Source organism: Corylus avellana, chromosome ca1 (assembly GCF_901000735.1).
Source record: "Corylus avellana chromosome ca1, CavTom2PMs-1.0".
Classification (NCBI taxonomy): Eukaryota; Viridiplantae; Streptophyta; class Magnoliopsida; order Fagales; family Betulaceae; genus Corylus; species Corylus avellana.
This window is the reverse complement of record NC_081541.1, coordinates 503,351-525,993: the sequence shown is the minus strand read 5'-3', so window position 1 is coordinate 525,993 and position 22,643 is coordinate 503,351. Positions and strand designations below refer to the sequence as shown.

The following is a 22,643-nucleotide window of genomic DNA, read 5'->3' as shown; positions in this document are numbered from 1 at the left end:
AGAAGCATATGAATGTATTGAAATGATTATTCTTATTTATTCGTTTTGGTGATAACAGAAATGACCAATTTTTTATAATTAAAATATAATCAAATTTCAATGAAATTTCTTAAAATGTCCCAAAAAACACACTGACCAAGTCATTTTTTATGCATTATGATCTGTGCAGAAAGCTATCATATCGTTTCCAACTAGTAATCTCAACTGCCTTTGTAATTATTTGAATGGGTTTTTCTCTTATATTTTTTATTTATTTATATTTGTTCAATCTCTCCCTGTCTGATGGGCAATATCTATTGGTCTAGACGAAGGAACTGAATTAATCAATTTAGATCACAAAGTACTCTGCTTTATGATTTCATCATCATGCATGCTGTCCAATACAATGCTTGGATACGGTTTTATTGTTAAACATGTATACCCATGTCACTTTCAATAATTATTTAACAAGGTTCAGTGCCTTATGCTTGCGTCTTTCTTACCAAATGACATTGCTGGTTCCTTAAGCCGCCATTGGTCTCGAGAGTCCAAAGCTAGCTAAATGTTCTTTTCAATTATTCAAATAATGGTTTATAATATTATCTGCACAATTAGAGACAATCCAGGGGCATCGAATTGCACAATTGCTGTTCTTTTTTCACTGCTACCAAGCACAAAAAGTTTTTTATGTGAAAAAGTTCAAATGACACCGTTTTTTTGGGATTCCGTGACTTGAATTTGGTGGAGTTTTTACTAGGGATAGCATAGAATGTAACTGGGAACCCAGATATGAGCTACCCCAGTTACTTATTATGTCCATTAATGCATTACAAAAGCTATCTGACAGCATTGAAGGATTGTTGAAGACGCATGTAGGTCATCTTTTTACCTGTAGTTGGTGTCGGGCTGTCAATTGAAGATTTAATATTTGTTTGTTGTAACTAAATCCAAAAGCCCCCTCACAATCAATCTCAGTTATTGATGACACTATGTTTACTTTTGCTGATTGTTTTATCATTTAAACATGATGGATATTTCTTGTCAATTATCTCACTTTGAACTTTAGTTATAAGAGTTCTCCCTTTAGAATCTCTAGAGACAGCAGCCTGTTAGGATATCTTTGGTCCAACGTACTCTGTATCTGTCTTCATATTTCCCATTCTTGTTGTCTTTCACCAAAACTCTAAACCTTTTTGCTCTTTGTCTGTTAATGCCCACTTCTCTTTAAAGCCAACCCCTTCCTCTGCATGCTTCATGCAAGTATAACCTGTCATTGCATTTGTTTTCTTTTTGCTCTTCATTCTTGGCCACATATAGTTCATCTAACAACACAATGAGAGAAGACGACGTGCACTGTTGCAAGACTGAGTTTTGGTTGTTTTTATGCATATGTTTTGTCCTTGTGTCATTTGCTGGTATAGCATCAGGCCTCGCTCTGGGACTACTGTCCTTCAGCCAAGTTGATCTTGAGGTCCTCATTAGGGCTGGTCAGCCCCATGAGCGGAAGAATGCAGGTTGGCATTCAGATTTAGCTAGATTTGAGCAATTTCCTTCAAATTATATATACTAGAAATTATGTTCCACCAATTATTGTTCTCTTTTCTTTTGCTTATTGATCATCTGCAGCAAAGATCCTGTCAATTGTTAAGAATGAGCATTTACTTTTGTGCACCCTCCTTGTGGGAAAATCACTTGCGATGGAGGTATGTCACTTTTTCAATATAAAGAACACAAAGTTCAAATTCTGAATTTAAATTGATTGAGAATGCTTGTCTTATTTAAGGCACTGCCAATTTTCCTGGATGCAATACTCCCGTCTTGGGCTGCTATTCTTATGTCAGTCACCCTTGTACTTGCATGCGCAGAGGTAAAGTCTATATTGCACAACCAATTAATTGTTGAAACTCAAAAGACATGGGTGGTGTTATCTATTTATTTATTTACTTTTTTTCTCTAGATCATCCCTCAAGCTGTCTGTTCCCGGTATGGACTAAGTCTTGGTGCAAAACTGTCCACCTTTGTTCGGCTGCTTCTGCTTGTCTTCTTCCCCGTATCATATCCAATTAGTAAGGTAATCTTCGTTGCAAAAGCTTTACATAGAATGTTTTAGTTTGGTTGGTTTCACTCTACACCTTTTTCTCCATAACTTCCACCCATGAGTTGCAATGATATACCAACCAATGACATCAGTAAGAGTTCTAATCTACTAGTGGAGGACCATTAGAAATTATTTTAAACCATTGTACTTCTAATCTACTAGTGAAGGGACCATATTCATGGCCCAACAAGGTTGAACTCCACCATAGTTTTTCTTCATCTGCCATGCTTCTGAGAACAGAAGACTCTTAATTATGTTAAAGCATCTATCCTTGCTAGAACAGAAGAACCTTGATTATTTTGATCATGTGAAAGAAGCACCACAGGAGAGAAGATTGACTTGTGACAGCAACCATTTAAATCCGTTTAGGCTGCATGTGACACTCTACCAAGAAAGTTTCTTAGACTAAGATATACATATTGGGCTTGAACTCATAACCACAGCACAAATTGCAGAGACATTGACAAATAATCAATCAACATAATCGTCATTATTTTGGAGCCACCGGTCGTCTGAAAGGTGTCTATTAGTAATGAACATGATACATGTTACCTAAACAAAGCACGTGCATCAAAGAAAAATGTACCAAGAGTAGAATTTTGTGACTCAAAATAAACTTTTTGGTTCCCAAACATATATATAAAAGGAAATATATCAGGTACTTTTCCTTTTTTCTTTAGCTTGACAACTGGGAATTTGGTTTCACAATATGTTTCCGCCTTTTTTGGCAGCTTTTGGATTGGCTTCTTGGTAAAGGGCATTCTGCACTTTATAGACGAGCAGAGCTAAAGACATTGGTTGATTTGCATGCGGATAAGGTTTGTTTCTGATACCGCATCAAGGATTTGGAAAAAATATGATTGCAGTTTAGCAGAAGGAGTTACGATTGTGACATGCTGATATTCAATTCTAGGCAGGGAAAGGTGGAGAGTTATCACATCATGAAACTGCCATTATTACTGGTGCTTTAGACTTAACACAGAAGACGGCTAAAGATGCTATGACACCCATCTCTGAAACCTTTTCTCTGGACATAAATTCAAAACTTGACATGTATGTATGTGCCTACCTTTTATCTCAATGATATTATTAACATCTCCCTTTTATCTCTCACTACCATTTCGGCATATCTTTATCCATAGGCATACAATGGGTTTTATAATGAGCAAAGGTCACAGTCGTATACCTGTCTACTCCGGAAGCCCAAAAAATATTATTGGCCTTATTCTGGTATGGCCTTTTTAATTGTCTTTTCTTTCAACCCAAGATGGTTTAAGATTTGCTTCATTGATTTTAAGTTTTGAGTATAATCTTCTTGGCTTAATTAGCAAAAGACAAAGAAAAAAAAGAGAGTATAATCTATCTTGAAGCAACTTTTTTGGGGTCATATAACCACATTGCCATTTGTTATTCTTGGTTTTAGGTTAAGAATTTGATCTTCTGCCGTCCTGAAGATGCAACTCCAATTAAATTTATGACTATCAGAAGAATACCTCGGTAAGAGAATTACTTTTTCATATTGGCGGTTTATGACTATCATATGACAGTTTGCACACATCTTAAGTTTTATGGCCATATGCCTATGCATATACTGTGTTTTTGGCCGATGACGTGTGAGTCTGTATATCTTCTATGACAGGGTATACGAAAATTGGCCACTGTATGATATACTGAATGAGTTCCAGAAGGGTCACAGCCACATGGCTATTGTCATTAAGTGTAAGAAGGATGTTAAAGACACTGACCATACTGCAGTAGGGAAGCATACCATGCTGGATATTATTATCAATCCAAATTCAAATCAAATGCAAGGAGAGAGGAAAGGTATAACAGTACATAGTGATATAGAATCACATAGTTTTCTTGAGAATAATATTTTGCATTCATTTTTTGTTTGATTGGTCAAATTCAAATTCACGGGTAAAGGCTACTGCCATGACATTTAAGGTTATGGCTCTTAATTTCACAGGATTATATTCTCCACTTGACCAGAAAGAGCATCTGAGTATCTCCGCAAATTCATCCCCTTTGTACCCAAGTGATATAGATGATCATGGTTCAACACCAAAGAATGTAATGGAGCAAGAGAAACATTTGAATTCACAACATAAAAAACGGGAGGAAGGAAGTGAAAAATTTTTATATGAAAATTTAGAACTGCTCCCAAGCAATTCGGATGAAGAGGTCGTTGGAATCATAACAATGGAAGATGTTATGGAGGAATTGTTACAGGTTGACAGTCCTTAGATTATAGTGAAGTTTAATAACTGTTGCATACTTCCATTATTCATCATAAAAACTAGATGATTTATTATCCAATTCTTGCGTTAACTTGAGCTTATGTATGTTGCTTGATAAATAATCGTTGTCTTACAATTATAGAAACATAATCCTTATAAAGATTTTGGTGGTTCTTGTTGAAGAAGTAACGCAGTATCTTTGGGAAGAAAAGCATACAGTTCAACTAAAGCCTGCTTTTCTCCTGAATTTAGAACACATGCAATCATTTAAATACCTTGTATACGTTTATAGTAAGTTGCTTTATACAATTAGTCCAGCTTGGGATAGGAGCCCCTTGATCTGCTTTCTGGATTGATTGGATTAGGTGTTATGAAAATACTAAATTTAATCCTGTTTATCAAAGATTAAGGTGGAATGGTTCTTGTTCTTATTTTTTTTTGTTTTCTTGTCGTAAGAAAGCTAATGCTTTTTGTTCTGTATTGAAGGAAGATATACTGGATGAAACTGATGAATATGTTGATGTCCACAACAAGTGAGTAATGGACATTATATTTGTCCTAGATGCTGTTTCACCCCCAGACATTTTGCTGGTTTTGAAGAGTCTTTTAATCTTATTTAATTCTGTTTCTTTTTCCAGAATTAGAATCAACCTGCGATCTTCAAGAAGATCGTCATCTGCATCTCCCAGAAGATCTTCTGCTTCCCATCCTTGTTGGAGAACTCCAGAGCCATCTCCACTCTCTTCCTACACTCATATACTGCGCTCACCCATTGCTCCATATGTACAGACCCCGCTAGTAAGACCAACACTATATGCTTCCCCTGGAAGATCTATACCAAATTCTCCAGCCAGATCTGCAGTCCGTGTTCATAGCTCGCCATCCTCCCATCAAGTATGTCATAATTTTAATTATTCATGCTTTTAAAAGAGAGAACATTGAGCTATGTTTAATTGAATAATGTTTTTGACATCAAATACAAACTTCAATGTAGTTTTTGGAATTCACAATGCCTCGGCACAAGTTAAAATGCTTCAGAAACTATTATGTTACCAGAAGTAGAAGAATTTAGTCTCATAATAGACGTTTATGTACATATTGAAAAGGGGAAGAGAGGATGTTACAATGATTGTGTTCTGGCCCTTCTAGGAATAAGGCTGTCTATTTTATAGCTGCTTTTTATTCCGTTGCCATGTTCTATCATCAATATACCTTAAATCATCATCAATTTCTTACCAGGTATCAAGAAAGTTATATAAGAAGCTATTACATGATGGTGATTTTCATAAAGCTCCAATATAGACAAGTCGGCGTCAACTGGCTAGCATCACCTGTAGAAGTTTGCAGCATCAAAACTGCATATTCTCTCTCTCCTTCCTATTGGGTTTTGGTGTATATATAGTAAAATTTGTATGTTGTGTTTGGCCGTGTATGTTGTAAAGGTGAAAATTATTGTTGTGTTTTGTATTTTGAGTTGTTTATTTAATCTTTTGACTTAAAGAACAGAAAACAAAGTCATCAACAAACATGGCTTTGCCACTTGTAAAGTTAATATTGTACCAAACTTGGTTCTTGTAAACTACCTGATAGTTGGGGTGTCCATGTCACTAAAGAAATGCAATTTCAAGAAAGATATTACATCAAGTCGTTTATTATTATTATAGTAGATTCTTTTTTTTTGTCGCGTGAATCGCACGTGAGAAATTAAAGAGCTTTAAAGAAACTTTAAGGACTCAGATTCATATATATATATCCTCACAAAATTATTTCGTTAGTTCTAAAAATTCATTAATCGTATTACTATTAAGGAATAACGAAAGAATAACTGAGGATGAACAAACTTAATTCTTATTTTTGCATTCTTAATATTATATGTAAAATTGAATTTTTCCAAAAAAAAAAAAAAAAAACGAATGGATAGGATTACTTCTAGTGAGAAAATAAGCTTACTCTTCTTCAAAACTTGCAATCCTATCCATTCAAATTTTTTTTTTTTTTTTTTAACAGGAAACCTCCAGTGAAAATTTCACCTGAGGTAATCCGGCCAGATCCGACCTGACCACCTAAGAGACCCACATAATTAAATTCGTAATTAGTTGGACTCCATCATTACTTATATAAGATTCAAAAGTAAAAATAAATAAATCCTTGAACATCCTGGTGGAATCTTTTTAGGAGCGCAATGCTATAAGTCACTCTTATGTCATCTTCATGTCTTTTCAAGAATAATGTAGCTCTTAAAATCACCATTAGGCTTGTGATTGATCATTATTAGATTTTGATCAAATTGTAATTTTAAAAGTCACCTTATTTTTTAGGAACACAAGAGTGATATAAGGACTTCTAAAATTACTCTTTTTAGTTTTTAGGACCAAGAAGCCGTTAATTATTCTTAAAAAAAATTAAATTAAATCTTTTGTGAACAATCCTAGTAGATTTATAAATTTGAATTTAATATTTACTTCTATTAACAGTCGTGGGAACATATTAACTTTCGAATTGTTAAACATTTTATAGAAATTGCAAGATAATTTGAAATTAAAAAAGAAGTTTGGGATAGATTTAGATATTCAGATTTGTTTCTAGCTAAGAAGAGAGATTTTGTTTTGTTGATTGGAATTAAACCATTAGGCCTTCAAATGTAACTGCCAAATGAGACTTCAACCATTAACTCAAAAATGACACAAGAGGGACTTGTAGCAGTATTCGATTGGAGTTCAACAACCTAACGGATCTGTTGGCAAATATAAAAGTCTTTCCGAGTTAATTATCTGAACACGTCTTGAACTACCCTGAACTTGCTTACATAAGAAGCCACCCCATAAAAGTTTCTTCACATTTTATGTTTGGATCGGTAATAATTCAAGTACATTTGATGATAAATTTGTTGGACAAGTGTGTACAGCCGACAGCATGGCTACAAAAATGATAACATTAACAATGGCAATATATTATTGCAACCAAATCATTTATGGGCAGTTAATGTGCACTAGTTACATTTAATTATCCAAAAATCACCGACTTTTTTATGTTTGTGTTTGGGCTTCCATCAGCATTGCATGCCAATTGTCGACGCATTCCAATTTTGTGACAAGTACATATTTGTACCAAACCTTTTTGTTTTTTTTAATGAATTAGAAATTTGATCATTCAACCAATTGAAGAAATTAATATATAGAAGCCCTGCTTTCATATGAAATACAAACAACTTAATGCTTGTGCCTAACTTTACCATGCAATAAAGTGTATTGGGAGGTCAACTCGATAGATTTTGAGGCCTAAGGCAATATATTTATGTGAGATTTTTTTTTTTAAAAAAAAAATATTGAGCAGTATTTATTTTAATTTTTATGTTATATTATTTGTAGGAAATAATTTCACTCAACCGGTTCATCAAATCATGGGCTTCAAGACCCATGACAGACCCACAGAGCTACCAATTCAGGGAGAGACAATCTGAGTGCAAGTAGGACTCTACTGGAAGAATTTGGTTTAACTGTAGTAAGAGCCTAGGTCCATTTCAAACTCACATTGAAGAAGGAGACCTAGCTAGTACATGTTTAACTCTACTTCTTAGCTTATAAATAGGCCAGTGCTACACTAGGTATTAACCTCGGACTGAAATATTGTGTATTTAGGCATACACTTTTTTCCAATAAACTAATTAGGCATCAATGTTTTCCTGACACCATACTAAAAACTGTTCTAACATTATTTTTCTCCTTTTTTTAAAATTTTTTTTATTTTTTTATACAAAGTTACTAATTAAATTGTACATTTAAGTTTTTCAACATCTCCTTTTAATTAATAATACAGAAAGTCACAAAAAAAAAAAGAAAGAGATAGAAAGCCATTGAGAGAGAGAGAGAGAGAGAAATAGCATTTGTGGTGTTTTCAATTAAAGACGAGTAGATTTAATTAGCTCACCTCTTTGAATTTCTTTAATTGTTTTTTATTTTTTAATTTTTATGAAAAGTGACATCGAGGGAATATCAGGAGTAAATTTACTCAAACTCTCTTCGTATAAGGCTAGAGTCGGCCCTAATTACTCAGTAAAACAAATATTATATGGTGATACACCGTGATGTTGCTTTCTATATATAATTTGTTGGCAATCATAGACAGTTTCTTCGATCCACCTTTGTTTTATGTTAAAACTGGTAGATCGAGTACTAACTGTACTGTGCAGTACGATCGAGTTAAATTACATCAAATTTCTCCAAGGAGGTGGAATATTGGATCGGAATCCGTACATTATCTGAGCCAGGGTTCCCCCGATCGAGCAAATACTTGAACAACATGAATACTTGTTCAAACAAATGAGCTCTATCGGAAATTATGTTCGCTTTGGCAAAATTAGAATATGAGACGATCGAGGAGTAAGTAATTGAGGCTGCACAAACTAACCATATACCTAAGAAATCTGAAAATGCAATAGTAGTGCTAATTCCTTCACTATCGTTCTTTCCGGAGAAGAGAAATAATCCTATTTTTGTTTTGCAATCCTACCGAAGAATGAATTTGTTTATATATATATAATGTTAATGATCAATAATTACTTTGACTTGGGTCTGTCTTATAACCGTCACTGATATATTGCTCAATTATTGCAGCTTTGATGACTAAGTTTACCTAATTAATTAATTTATAAGCACAGTCACGATGGCTGCAATAATTCCACGTCGTCCTACTTGTTTTGAATTGTTTAATCAGCAAGTCGATCATGATTCATCATCACTCATCAGCACTGCTTTTCGCTAGAGACACAGTTGGCGTGCAATTTTGCCATGGCAATGGCTGCCAGACTGTGACGCTGTGGTCGGTCAGATTAGCTCCTTTTTCATTATATTTATATCCCATGATAAGAAAGATCTCCTCCTCGCTCGTTTATCAAGAGCCAACTTTCTGTGTTAAAAGCAAGAACATTTCTAATCATTTAACTAAATGGCTGCAAATGATGTTCCATGTTGCGAGCCCATGTTCTGGGTGTATCTAGTCATATGCGTGGTTCTTGTGTCTTTCGCCGGCCTCATGTCAGGCCTTACCCTAGGGCTCATGTCCCTTAGCCTCGTTGATCTTGAGGTCATTGCCAAGGCTGGCCAGCCCCAAGACAGGAAGAACGCAGGTCAACTAATTATTCACTTTTTTCGCACATTTCCCTTAATTAATTTCTTAGATTATATATATATATATTAATTAATGTTGTCTCACGTTGTATATATATATATAGTTGCATGTATAATTTAATATCTTTTGATAGCAGAAAAAATTCTCCCAATCGTCAAGAACCATCACTTACTCCTATGTACCCTACTCATAAGCAATGCCATGGCAATGGAGGTACTCGATCTGATCATATATATATATAGTTTGCTTCCTGTTTCTTTTTTCTTTTCTTTTTTTCTTTTTTTTCTTTTTTTCATATAATCCATATTAATTCGAAATATATATATATGTTAAACAAGGCCCTTCCCATTTTCGTCGATGCACTTCTTCCAGCTTGGGCCTCTATATTGATATCAGTCACCCTCATACTTGCATTTGGAGAGGTAAAACTGTTTTACTATCCCTTTTTGAAATGTACGTGGATTGGTTGTTGATCATTTGTAAATTAACTATACATATAATTGATAACTGTTTTACTTTCCCAGATAATCCCTCAATCGGTGTGTTCAAGGTATGGGCTAAGTGTTGGTGCAAAACTCTCTTTCCTAGTTCGGTTGCTTGTCTTGGTCTTCTTTCCTATAGCTTACCCCATTAGTAAGGTAATTAATTTGCACTTATATATACTAAATAAAATTGTAGAGTGTTACGTTTTAAAAAAAAAAAAATTGATGATGGCAATTTACTTAAATTTTTTAAATAAGTAGTGATTTAACAAGATAAAAGGACATTGCTTATTTACAATTAATAAATATAATTTTCTTGATTTGCAGCTGTTGGATTGGCTTCTCGGTAAAGGGCATTCTGCACTTCTAGGACGGACTGAGCTTAAAACATTGGTGGATATGCATGGAATTAAGGTTATATAGGGTCTTAATTATCATACTTACGGAATATAATGTTTTTCATTTGCAAACTAATTGAATTTGATGATCAGAAGGGTTCCATATTCAATATCTATAAGCCAAATTGATCACGTTTTGAGGGGCTTGTAGTGATGTACGTAAATCATGATTATTAATTACCATTTTTTATAGGCAGGAAAAGGTGGAGAGTTAACACATGATGAAACTACCATAATTACTGGAGCATTAGATATGACACAGAAAACTGCCAAAGATGCCATGACGCCCATATCTGAAATATTTTCGCTTCACATGGAATCGAAACTTGATGAGTATGCCCCTCTTTTCGTCTATGCATGCATGGTATTTAATATAATAATAATAATAATAATAATTAACTTCATCTGATGAATTAAATTCATTATTTACGTAGCTAGGCAAACAATGGGGCTAATATTGAGCAAAGGACATAGTCGTGTGCCCATCTACTCTGGAAGCCCCACAAATATCCTTGGCCTTATTTTGGTGAGCATCAACTCGATCTTCCCAGTTTCTACTCGGTGTTTGTTTCCAGTGAAATGGGAGAAAGCTTATCTACTTTTTTTGCTTTTTTTAATGGTGATATATATAGCTATAGATATGTTATGTGAGTAGCTAGGACCTGTTCTTCTGTTATAGGTAAAAAATTTGATCAAGGTCCGCCCCGAAGATGAAACACCCATCAAAGATCTTGTTATCAGGAGAATTCCTAGGTATGTAACTTTTATGGTTGATTTTCTTTTTCAAAATCTTTTCCTTCAAAATAAATGTGTTGTATCTGTTAAAATATTTTCTATATATTTCCATTTTAGCATGATTTACTAATTCCTTCTAAGTTTATCATTGATTCCTTAACTTGGTCACCTTAATTATCTTGTTTACCACACCCTCCTTCCTTTATAAATATCAAATATTATATAATACAGTTTAATATATATGCTTCAGTACGGCAAAGATGTAGCCCTAAAGGTCTTGTTAATTAGTATCTTTAATTTTCTCTGCTTCCGGCCACTCTCTTTCACTTCATATATTTTATTATATATTTCTACAATATCTTCTATATATATATATATGTTGTTCACCTTTGACAGCTTCATCTGAAATTTGTAATTGTAAGTCAGTAATGGCATAAAATATCATGTAATCAACTTTCAAAATTTGTGACAGGGTGCATGGTTGTTTGCCTCTCTACGATTTACTGAATGAATTCCAGAAGGGTCACAGTCACATGGCTGTTGTTATAAAGGGAGTTAGGGAGAGTAGTCTAGAGAAGGAAGCCGAGTCTAGCATAATCAAGTTAAATGTTAATTTAAATTCAAGACAAAGCAGCCATGCACTGAGAAAAGGTAATTCAAAATTTTCTACTTAAATTGTCTGCAGAATCAACCACAAAAATCATTAATTTATCTGCAACTTGAGAAAATAATGGTGGGTTGATCATCACTTATTATTCTCAGGAACCGATCACCAGTTTAGTGGCAGCGAAATTCAAAATCCAACATTAGATAATGTCAAGCACATCGATAATTTAAGCCCACAACCAAAGAAGAAAAGGGAGCGAGAAGATGAAAGCATTTCAATTGAAGATTTGGAATCTCTTCCAAATTTAGATGAAGAGGTCATTGGTATCATAACCCTGGAGGATGTTATGGAGGAGCTATTGCAGGTTATATATAATATTTTAAGTAGCAACATATATAATCTTTTTACCAATATATTACAATAAAACGCTATATTGCTATTTTAAAGGCCGAACTGTAATTTTACCAATTAATTAAGTGCTTGCTAATTGTGTTTTCATTAACTGTATTTAAAAAAAAAAAAAAAAAAAAAATTGTTTTAAAACTGCTAAACCAAGCAAAATCAAACCTCTATTTCTGCCTGCATGCTGATGTGTGTTTATCTGTTTGATCACTAAATTTTTATAGGAGGAAATTCTGGATGAGACAGATGTTGACGATCATAAAAGGTAATTAATGCTTACTTTCGTTAAATACATTATTATTTTAGCTTAGTTATCTTTAATTCGATGAACTTTATTTATATTTATTAATCATATTGTCTATGTATATATCTGCACAACAGAATTAAAATCAATTATTTGTCACCTTCAAAAATATCACCATCAAGATATCCAGCAGCAACATCGGGTTCTCATTTTCAACGGCAAACTTCTGTGGCATCCCCACTTTCTTCCTATCACCATACTCCAATGTCTTCATATAACCATTCTCCAATACTGCGTTCACCGATTTCAGCATATCTTCAATCTCCACGCATGATTAGACCAAGTCTATCTCCTTCCCCTGAAAAATCCATGCCAAATTACCCAACAATATATGCCGGCGGCGCACGCTACTCGCCATCCTTGCATAAGGTACGTCCAAATCTTAATTACATTAACATAAATATGCTTCTTTTATTTTACAAAAAAAAAATATATATATATATATATATATATATATTAATTATATCAATAACTATTTTTTTATTTAAATATTTAATTGAAATAAGATGAATACTAACCACATTAACCTTTTGACAGGTTTCGAGGACATTATATGAAAAGCTGTGGCAGCCTGGCGATCCATAGAATTAATTTCAAAGCTTCAGTATGTTTAGTCTCTAAAACAATGTATATATGTAGATTGGATTTGAATAAGAGGTTGAAATTGATAGATTTCAAAGAAGACTTTCTTAGTCCAAAATAAATATTTGTGTCAAAAACATAAACACTTCTAGTGTTTAAATATGAGTTAAATGATTAAATTTATCATTTTCTATTAGAATTTTTGGAATAACTATTAATTTAACATAATATTTAAGGAAATGTTCGGAATTTGGACCTTGATTCTATAATTTCCTTTTTTTATCTACTTATAAACTTTTAGGACTAATTGTTACCCTAACATCCATTTGTTCTCGGACATAATTTTGACTATATCCCGTTAATTTAAATTCACTAAATTACCCGTGCTTACATCATGAGATAGCTAGCTAATTAACAACCCTACGTGCTTAATTAGTAGTGCGTGTCGTATGTGGTGTTCATGGATCTGGATTCTCAATAATTTGCTAATAATTTATATAGCAAATGTGAAAACATATTTATGAGACCCAAATTTTTGAAACAAGAAAACGGATAGTCCAAGAATAAAAATGTTGGAAATCTCTATCATATGTCTGTGACTGTCAAATTTTAATATTTGATATTTCAGCACCATCAAGACAATCTATGGTAATAAATTGTGCTTCCCAAGGGAGATATTTGTCTATTTGCAAAAGATAGAACCTCAAAATTCACCTAAAATGAATCATATAAAACAACAAAATATCTCATGACACAAAGCCAACACCATTCACATATTTTTGGATAAGATATCTAGCAACAAGTACATACAACAAACATACTGTGTAATTGAAAGTTCATAATTAACATTGCCAGGAAGGAAGCCATGAAAACCCTGATAACTTGTTCATCACAACCACCTCTCTACCTTTCAAAGCCTTCTCCATGGAAGCCCAGAAGCCCAAACCTCCACCCGACAACCATGCTAAACCTAAAACGTCCCACAAGCAAACTCAAACCACATGCCAGTGGCCCCAAAGGTTTTACAGGCACTGCACCTGCCACCATAGAAGGAAGTGACACTAGCAAAAACTCCAACAAAACCAATAACAATGACGATGAAGAAGTTCCACAAGCCGTGTTTAACAGAATTATAGTGAGAATCTTGGCTTTTGTGTTGGTGCCTATGGGCCTTGGCTTAGCATTTTTGCACATTTTTGGTGTGATTAAGGAGCAACATCTGTGGGATGTGCCACTATGGCTCCCTTTGCTGACAACTTTTCTGACTTTCGGGGCATCAACGTTTGGCATTGCCTATGGAGCACTGTCTACAAGTTGGGACGAAGAGAAGAAAGGTTCAATTCTTGGATTGGAAGAGGCTCGAGAGAATTGGGTTGAGATGTGGAAGCAGGAGGATATATGAGCGCTTATAATGTGACCTCAATTGCCTCTCACACCCTTTCACCTTCCTTTCAATTGTGTAATATACTGCACTCGATCAATTTAATCAAAATCACAGGTAATTCGAACTCTTTTTTTCTTTTTCTTCTTTGGGATTCTGTTCTGTATGAGTGGATCATTTTCTTCTCAGCCATATATATATATATATATAGGTAGGAAAAAATAAATAAGTTCGTATTTTAATTTTATTTGGATTTTTTTAGTTAATTAAGTTATTTGCATTTAAATTAGTATTTAAGAGTTATTGTTATGGGCTTGGCCCAAAGTCTCTTAAATTAGGGCTTTTGTTATTTAACAATGGGCTTAGTCCAAAAGTCAGTTGATTTAGGGTTCAGATTTATTTTACCATGTCTATTTAAATACACTTTGTACTCCTATGGAGATTATTAGATTATAATAAATGAAAAAAAAAATATATGTTTTTTTGGAGGCATGATTGCTCTCTTTTTCTTGGTAGTGAGACTTTACAAAAATTTCATTGTTGACCGGTGAGACTTTGATCAACGTGGTTTATTTATATCATTTTAGGTTATTCTTTATCTATTTTCAGTTGTTCTCCTCCCGTATTGCGTCAATTGGACTATAAGCTTTTGTTAATGAGTGTTATTCTTGAGTATACTTTTTTGTTAACAACTTTTTTGGTACCTGAGTTTGCACTTTTTTATTTTTTCCTCCCTGAGTTTTAAAACCGTGTAAATCTAATACTCAACCTATGGGAAAAGACAGAATCAATACCTCCGTCAGTTCAGTTAACGAAATTAGCACGTGTCATTCTCATAATATGCCATGTGGCGTAAAAAATTAAAAATAATAAAATAATAATTAAAAATAAAATAAAATTTGGAGGTGGTTTACATTGGGGATGCGTCTTAATAGTGCCCTGGGCAGTACCCTCAGCCACCACCCCCAGTACCCTCAGCCACCCCATGGAGCCAAGGGGGTGGCCGAGCCACCCCCAGTACCCATTGGGGGTGTTTCAGCGCCTCCCCTTGGAGCCAAGAGCCACCCCATCCGGCCAGATGGGGGTGGCCTGGCCACCCCCATGGCCAAAGGGTTCAAGTCACCCTTAAATTGTTTTCCTTTTTTTTTTTAATTATTATTTTATTATTTTTAATTTTTTTACGCCACGTGGCGTATTATGGGAGTAACACATGCTAATTTCATTGACTGAACTGACGGAGGTACTGATTCTGTCTTTTCCCATAGGTTGGGTACTGGATTTACACGGTTTTAAAACTTAGTGAAAAATAAAATAAAAAAAAGTGCAAACTCAGGTACCATAAAAAACTATTAACCCTATTTTTTTTGTTAAATCAAAAATGTTACACATGGCCTGTTTTTATAGCATGTCACATAAATTTTTAATAAGATTATAAGAGAATGCGTTATTTTCATAATAATTACATATTTTAAGAATATATGTCAATTTAATATGTTAAATTGAATGAATTTTTTTCACGTCAAACTTCAAGGAAATAACGATATTGATTGATAAAATTTGGCTCTATTTGGAAATATCAACCAAAAACTGGATGGATGATGGAGAGAAATGTGACATAACAGACGGCATCCTGAGATTTTTTTCTCCATGTTCCTGAAAACAATGAGAAAGTTTAACCACGACATCACTGAGTCCAACCAACCACTGTAGAACATTCCTGTAACCAATTGATAGTGGAAACCTTTGATTGGTCTCATGGGAATAATGGACCAGTTGGCTGTATTCGAGGACATAAATAGTGAGTCCAAATCGATCTGAAAAGCATGCTTTTTGATGACCTATGAAATGGTAAAGAGAGCCTGTTTTTGTTGGGCAACAGAGACAATTTACTTCTATTAAATGGAAAACAGAGCTTGTTTTTCATACGCAACAGAGACATTTCTTTATTTTTCGGGAATGATTTAGTATAAGATTTCGGAAAAAAAAAAGAAAGAATCGGAATTAATCGATATTTCGGATAACTCGGAATTAATTAATTGTTTAACTCTATGCTCTGTTTCACGATGTTATTCACCAACTACACGAGGTTGAAAAACTAAGATATACAAATTTAAAATACTTAATGGTTTTTGGTATCAGAGAGATAAAGAAGAAGAATTTTACAGCATATTAACAGCTTGACACGCACCAAAAAAACACAACTCTCTTCTAGAAACAGAGGAGAGATAAAGTGAACATAGTTTTTGAGAGAAGAAAAAAAGAGTAAAGTTGTAAAGTTGAATGATTGATGAGAATTAAGTTGGTTCGGCATATGATTAAGTTTCTTTTATTTTTATGTTCGGTCTATGACTTAAGTCTCTTTTATTTATACACTAACAATAACCATCGTGTAACTCTTGTCACTTGAGTTCTTGTAATTTTTGTCTTTTAATTTATTGTAACTCTTATTTTAATAACCGTACATGTCATCTTATATCATAAACCAGATTACATATTTATAACCTAAAGTTTTATCCTGAATTGTTATTTTTGTTGGATAATAATAAAAATGGATAGAGTTATTTAAAAAAACTTATTTCGAAGAATTTTTTTCGACTCGATTCATTAAACTGACATCCGTCTTTAAAAATTCTATAAACGAGTGTCTTGTAGTTAGTAATAAGTTGTTATCATTGTGAAGGGAACACCATCCTTTCAAAATCTGCCCTCTGATTATTTAACTAAACCTGAAATATTAGATTCTAAGTTCGATTTCTTTTCGATGATTGATGTCATCTATAAGTGTTCGGTTACATCAAAGACAGCCTGAAAAATAATAATTTTCTAAATCCTTTGCACCATGAGCATATAAAAAAATTTAAAATCTCAACTACTACATGGAATGGACATGTTTAATTGGTCACAAAGATATGCATGATCAGTTGCAGTGACTGCATTGATGACCTCAAAGAGAGACAAAATCTGTAATTATCTTAGATTAATTGATCAGGCTTTTTCAATGACTAATCTATTAAATAAAATAAAATAAAAATAGCCAATTTTTTCCCAATGATGTAGACATTTGGTCGTCTTTTGGCTGAAGAAAAGCTACAACTAGACCATAGCCCATCGAAATTACTTAATTACCATCCTAAATTCCCACAGAATACTTAATTATATATAATCAATGCCATGGCCAATGGGCTCCGGTATTAAGTACTTTTTAAAAACTAAGTGTATTTTTTTTCTAGTTATAATTAATCAATATATTCTTTTAACACATTCCATCAAAATAAATTTGGATGGAGTACTTGTTATTATGTGGGCGCACTGGGCTGATCCATATCTGCTCTTTGAGCTTATCCTTATCTGATTTGGATTTTTCTTATTTTTTGGAATAAATTATTTAATTTTTAATTTTCTTATAAGTAAATCAATCTCAATAAAAATAATAATAATAATAAAAGAGAAAAAGAGAAGGAGAGAAAACCTAAGCGGAAAAGACGTGTCTTCTACATTTTATATACTACAGTATGAAATAATGTGGCACGCTAGTCTCTATAAATAGAGAACTTATGAGTGATAAACAAAAAGACATAAACTAAATATGGTACAAAAAAAAAAAAAAAACATAGTTATTCCTTTATGAGTGATAAACAAAAAGACAGACAAAATATGGTCCAGAAAAAAACTTAGTTATTCATGGGAGAGCTCTTCATCCTAATCTTGTTATGAGGGGCAATTGAGGCTTTTGAGAAATTCAAAAAGGCAAATACTAAAGAAAATGACCAAGAAAAGGAGGCCATGCATGAGCCTCTTAGAAGATGACAAGCCCTGGAAGGATGCTAAAAGGTGAATTGGGACACGGCAGTAGATTCAATCACTAGACGCATCGGCAAAGGAATTGTAGTGAGGGATTATGAGGGGCTCATAACCACAGCTTGTAGTTTGACAAAAAATTTGGAATTTAGAACCGGTGGCAATAGAGGCTCTAGCAGGCTAGCAGCCTTCCATGCGGCTGAATTTAGTAAGGATATGGGGCTTCAAAAGGTTTTTATGGAAAGGAATGCCTTTTAAATAGTGAATGCCGTGGAATCCCCATAACGAAATTGGAATTGATTTGGACAGTTAGTGGCAAACATACGAGGGGTACTAGATTCGACGCACAACTGTTAATTTTGTCATATTAATCGCTAAGCTAATTCTGTGGCACATGCCACATGGCTTTACTAGAGAAGCCGTTAAACACGTTATAGATGAGATTTGGATGAAAGATATTTCTCCTTGTATTTGTGATATTATTTCTTAATTTATAGCAAAGTGGTCTTCTTTTTTTTCCATGATTATGAATGGAAGTATTGTAACATCTACTTTGATGTTAGCCATACTTTTATGTTCTCTTTTCAAAAAGAAAGAAGAGAGAACATGAAATATTATAACATCTACTTTGATAATGCTAGTCAATAAAGACAGTCAAGATGGATGGTGGCTTAATTAGCTTCAAACGCATGTTCAGCATCCATTTGCAACATTAGCGAATCTAACGTTAGAAGATGGAATCATAGTATGTACATCCGCGTGACATATATTGTCTCTTAATTGAAAATATACATGGTTCATCATTAATCGCATACATCTGGTTCAAAGAGACTAACTATTATTGCCTTTTCTTTTTTCTTATTTTAATATATCAATTAATATATTTAGAAAAAGATCATAAACTGTTGTCTTATTCTATCAAGCTTAATGCTTTGCACCTGACCCCACCGAGAGAGAGAGATTCATTCCCAATTTTCTTCCACCCCGCGATGTAGACTTCTTTTAGTGGAGACGGGAGAGGGACCAGCAAATATAAATAAAATATGCAAGGCATGTGATAGCCAAGAAAAAGACATTCTCACTCAAAACCTATTAGCTACGAAATTATTGATTTATTTATTTAATAAATATTTTATTTTACGTGTGGTTTTAGATTTTTAGGCCCAACACCTAATAGATTTAATTGAAATTAAAAATAATTACAGAGAGAGATGGGGGTCTCGTTTTCTTTTTGTGCTGCAGCTAGCATCAGCTTCAGCTTCATTTGCGAATATTTGCCGAAAATAGAAAATTCATGTCGTTTTCATTGCCTTAATTAATTTCTATCAAGTTGGTAGTGCAGGCCACGTATGCAATTGCATATCCATATAATTGTATTTACTTGCATGGCAATTGCAAGGCTGACGTCAGTTTCTTAAACTTGTGATATTTTAATTGGTTGAATGTGACACATCTTTGTTGTTTCTCCCCCTCATAATTTTCAAAGCTCATCATCTTTTTTGAATTTTTCTGACGGTAGAGGCCTGGTGTTGCTTTTGCCTTTATTATTATTTTTAGCTTCGTGCAAATGCACATGCGAACATCAACTTGAATAGAAACGCCGGCCAAAGTTGACATGATCACCCAACCCAACACTTAGAAAGACACCCAGCAAAACAAATCCTAAGAATACAAATGGAATTTTCGAGAATTCTAGCGGAAAATGAGAAATAGGACCACAAGTTTTAAATTATTTAAAATTATTTATGAATTATGCAGGTAAGTCTCGCACTCTAAACCGGGATTAATTCCCAAGCTCCCGGTAACTCACTATGTGTATAGATGGGTCCCCAAGTATGGACCATGTGTTTAGCCAAGCTGAGTCATATTGCACACAAAAACATAAATTATAGCTGGCTGCAGGGAAAGCATGGAATTTGGGTATGTCTAACAAATCTAGCTCTTGTTAGATTGGTATTTTTAATTCACAGTACATTCTCTCATCAAAACCAGTCAAGCGAGCCACCGTCACTCAAAAGAAAACTAATTTTCCAGTGCCAATTCATAGTTTTTGTCACCCTAACATAAATAATTGTGAAATCCAGATGGAAGGGGGGTTAAAAAATGAAATAGAACAACTCGAAATTACTAGTCTTTCCATTGAAGTAAAAACCACTTAAAAAAATATATGTAGCACTCCAAACAACCAACAAAAAAACATTAACACGCATCACCTGTACATAAGGCCTCTCTCAGTGATGTCTTCTTGAACATGAACCTTTTAACTAACAAAAACGATATAAATTCATTAACACCCACCTTTATCCTTTTTTTTTTTTTTTTTGGTTTTATTTATGCTCCAATCTAATTCTTCTAAGATCCAAGAATCAGCAAATAACACAAGCATTCGGATCCTCCTCTACGCTTCTGACAAAGTAATGTTGTTGAGCCGCCGGGTAGTAGCCATGGGCCATGAAGTAGGCTTGGTAGGCCTTCAGAAGCTCATCATCCTTCTTTTTGTCATCCTTCTTTGGCTCTTCTTTCTTAGGCTCTTCCTTCTTCTTCTCCTCTTTTGCTGGTCCAACAGATAATATTTCCGTGTGGCAGAGTTTCCTCAACTTGCTGACTACATCAACCGGATCGATGTCACCGATCACGGTCAATTTCTGGTCCTTCGAGTCCATGGAGATTGATTCAACACCTAAAAAAATCATTACAGAACCAGCCAAATTTGTCAGTTTTTCATACTTTAAGATCTGACCTTTCTTTCTACAAATCAAGGAAAATTCAAGAAATGGGTGGTTATTGAAACAGATTTTCCTTCAACTTTTGAACCCCAAATAACATTTTACATTAAGCATAATACCAGAGACTACCAAAGGACAAAGGGGTTATAGTAGAATTAGAATCAGGTAAAATTGCTATACCTTGAAGACCAGAGACTGACTTCATGCCCCTTCGTTTCTTGCTTTCCTCAAGCAAGGACACCTTCAAGATCACTTTCTGTCATAAAAGAAGATAGAAATCCATTAAGATTTAGATATCCAAGAATAATGGAAGGGAAAAAAAAAAAGCCACATGATTTGGGAGGCCAATAAAGTTTAGTCATCAGAAAGATCAAATTCTCATCAATCGTGCAAGCATATACTAATTTTCACAAAATGAAACCAAAAAAGGTTATAAAAAAAAGCAGCTTTTGTACTCTACTACATGTGTGTGTTTGGCTGGAAAGAAAGAAAACTTTGAGGCAAAAAGTGAGATTCTCTTACCTTCATTTCTGCGAAGTGTTTTGTTGAAGGTGCAGATCAAAAGCAGGAAATGGGAAAATGGAGAATATTGCAGAATATCAGAGAGAGAGAGAGAAGACTGAGATGAGCTTGGTGAGTTGGTAAGAGGCCCATGAAGGGCCTTTATATACCATGGCCAAGGGGTGGCATGGAAGAGAGACTGTTGACTGGAACAAGTCAAGTCTCCGGTCAATAAATCAATACGGGGGAGGGGGAGTCCAGCGGCCAACATCGAAACGACACCGTTCGTAGTACTTATCATTAATACACTTTCTAGACTACTACTTTTTCTTCAAGCCATCTCAAAAAGGTCGTTACCGGTTTCCCGGAAATAACCAAAATCTAACAATTTTTTATTTTTTATTTACATGCCAAACCGCGTCGTTGTAGTGTTAACTAATTGCGCCGGTAAAGTTGAGTATGCTTTTTTGCCTTCTATCTACCCACGTTGCGACTTGCGACCTAGCCCTGAACTCTCAAGTCAAGTCAACGGAACAAACATACGAACTTTCCCGGTTGGTATGTTTGGTACACTGAAATACAGTGGTACTATCGATTGATTTCCATGGAGCTAAAATTCACCCCTTCAGATTTGAACACATTTCCAATTTCATATCCAATATCCACCTAACCTAATAGTTACACAATGACGAAGGGTGTTTTTTATTTTTTATTTTTAATAAAAAGGGAAAAAAGAAAATGGCATTTCATTGGCGAACCTTTTTGTTTCTCGCACTCAAAATGGTCAAGAACCGACACGTATTGATTACGAAAATGAGTGATGCACCCAAGAGATCGAGACTTGTTGACTCCTTGTTTTTAGTATGAAAGATAAATCAGTCATATTCATCCAAAAAAATTTTAATATCTGGGAAGGATATCAACGGGAGAGGCTTACATACAGTTCTTTTAAACTACCGCAAATCTGCGGTAGTTTAAAAGGACCGCTCAAATCTTCCTAAGGGTTAAAGAACCCAAAACTGCAGTGAATTTTTTTATAAAAAAAAAAAATTGACGGCAAGGAAGATGCCCGTTAAGTACTCCCCAGCCAAATGTTATCTCCCTCTTCCCCAAAACTTCTGTGAGTTCTGTCTCTCTGTTCTCTGGTGTGCTATGGGTAGAAAAGCCCAAAATCAACAAAATCTCCAGCCTCTCGGTGCTTGTTGACGAAGATGCCCGTTAACTCGCATCTCTCTCTTCTCCAAAACTTCTCTGAATTCTCTCTCTTTCTGTTCTCTGGTGTG

General features: G+C 34.3%; 4 protein-coding genes across 4 annotated transcripts; 3 read left to right on the top strand and 1 right to left on the bottom strand.

The window, feature by feature from the left end:
- Positions 1-1,220: 1,220 nt before the first annotated feature.
- Positions 1,221-5,749, top strand: LOC132163408 (DUF21 domain-containing protein At5g52790-like). Its single transcript, XM_059573692.1, has 13 exons — positions 1,221-1,493; positions 1,606-1,682; positions 1,763-1,846; positions 1,937-2,050; positions 2,809-2,895; positions 2,991-3,130; positions 3,220-3,307; positions 3,501-3,574; positions 3,717-3,901; positions 4,047-4,309; positions 4,804-4,850; positions 4,956-5,211; positions 5,557-5,749. The coding sequence occupies exons 1-13, from the start codon at positions 1,313-1,315 to the stop codon at positions 5,617-5,619; spliced, it is 1,659 nt and encodes a 552-aa protein (XP_059429675.1). The 5' UTR covers positions 1,221-1,312; the 3' UTR covers positions 5,620-5,749.
- A 3,512-nt stretch (positions 5,750-9,261) lies between these two features.
- On the top strand, positions 9,262-12,957 carry LOC132189312 (DUF21 domain-containing protein At5g52790-like). The gene is made up of 13 exons (XM_059603996.1): positions 9,262-9,442; positions 9,581-9,657; positions 9,783-9,866; positions 9,969-10,082; positions 10,254-10,340; positions 10,518-10,657; positions 10,763-10,850; positions 11,004-11,077; positions 11,532-11,710; positions 11,822-12,030; positions 12,293-12,333; positions 12,450-12,741; positions 12,910-12,957. Exons 1-13 carry the CDS (start codon positions 9,262-9,264, stop codon positions 12,955-12,957), a joined length of 1,614 nt encoding a protein of 537 aa, XP_059459979.1.
- An 802-nt stretch (positions 12,958-13,759) lies between these two features.
- On the top strand, positions 13,760-14,582 carry LOC132167003 (uncharacterized protein PAM68-like). The gene has a single exon (XM_059577891.1). It carries the CDS (start codon positions 13,820-13,822, stop codon positions 14,354-14,356), a length of 537 nt encoding a protein of 178 aa, XP_059433874.1. The 5' UTR covers positions 13,760-13,819; the 3' UTR covers positions 14,357-14,582.
- Positions 14,583-20,242: 5,660 nt separating this feature from the next.
- On the bottom strand, positions 20,243-21,568 carry LOC132165451 (heavy metal-associated isoprenylated plant protein 39-like). Its single transcript, XM_059576031.1, has 3 exons — positions 21,382-21,568; positions 21,040-21,115; positions 20,243-20,813 (listed from the first exon to the last, which is right to left on the bottom strand). Exons 1-3 carry the CDS (start codon positions 21,385-21,387, stop codon positions 20,500-20,502), a joined length of 396 nt encoding a protein of 131 aa, XP_059432014.1. The 5' UTR covers positions 21,388-21,568; the 3' UTR covers positions 20,243-20,499.
- Positions 21,569-22,643: the final 1,075 nt, after the last annotated feature.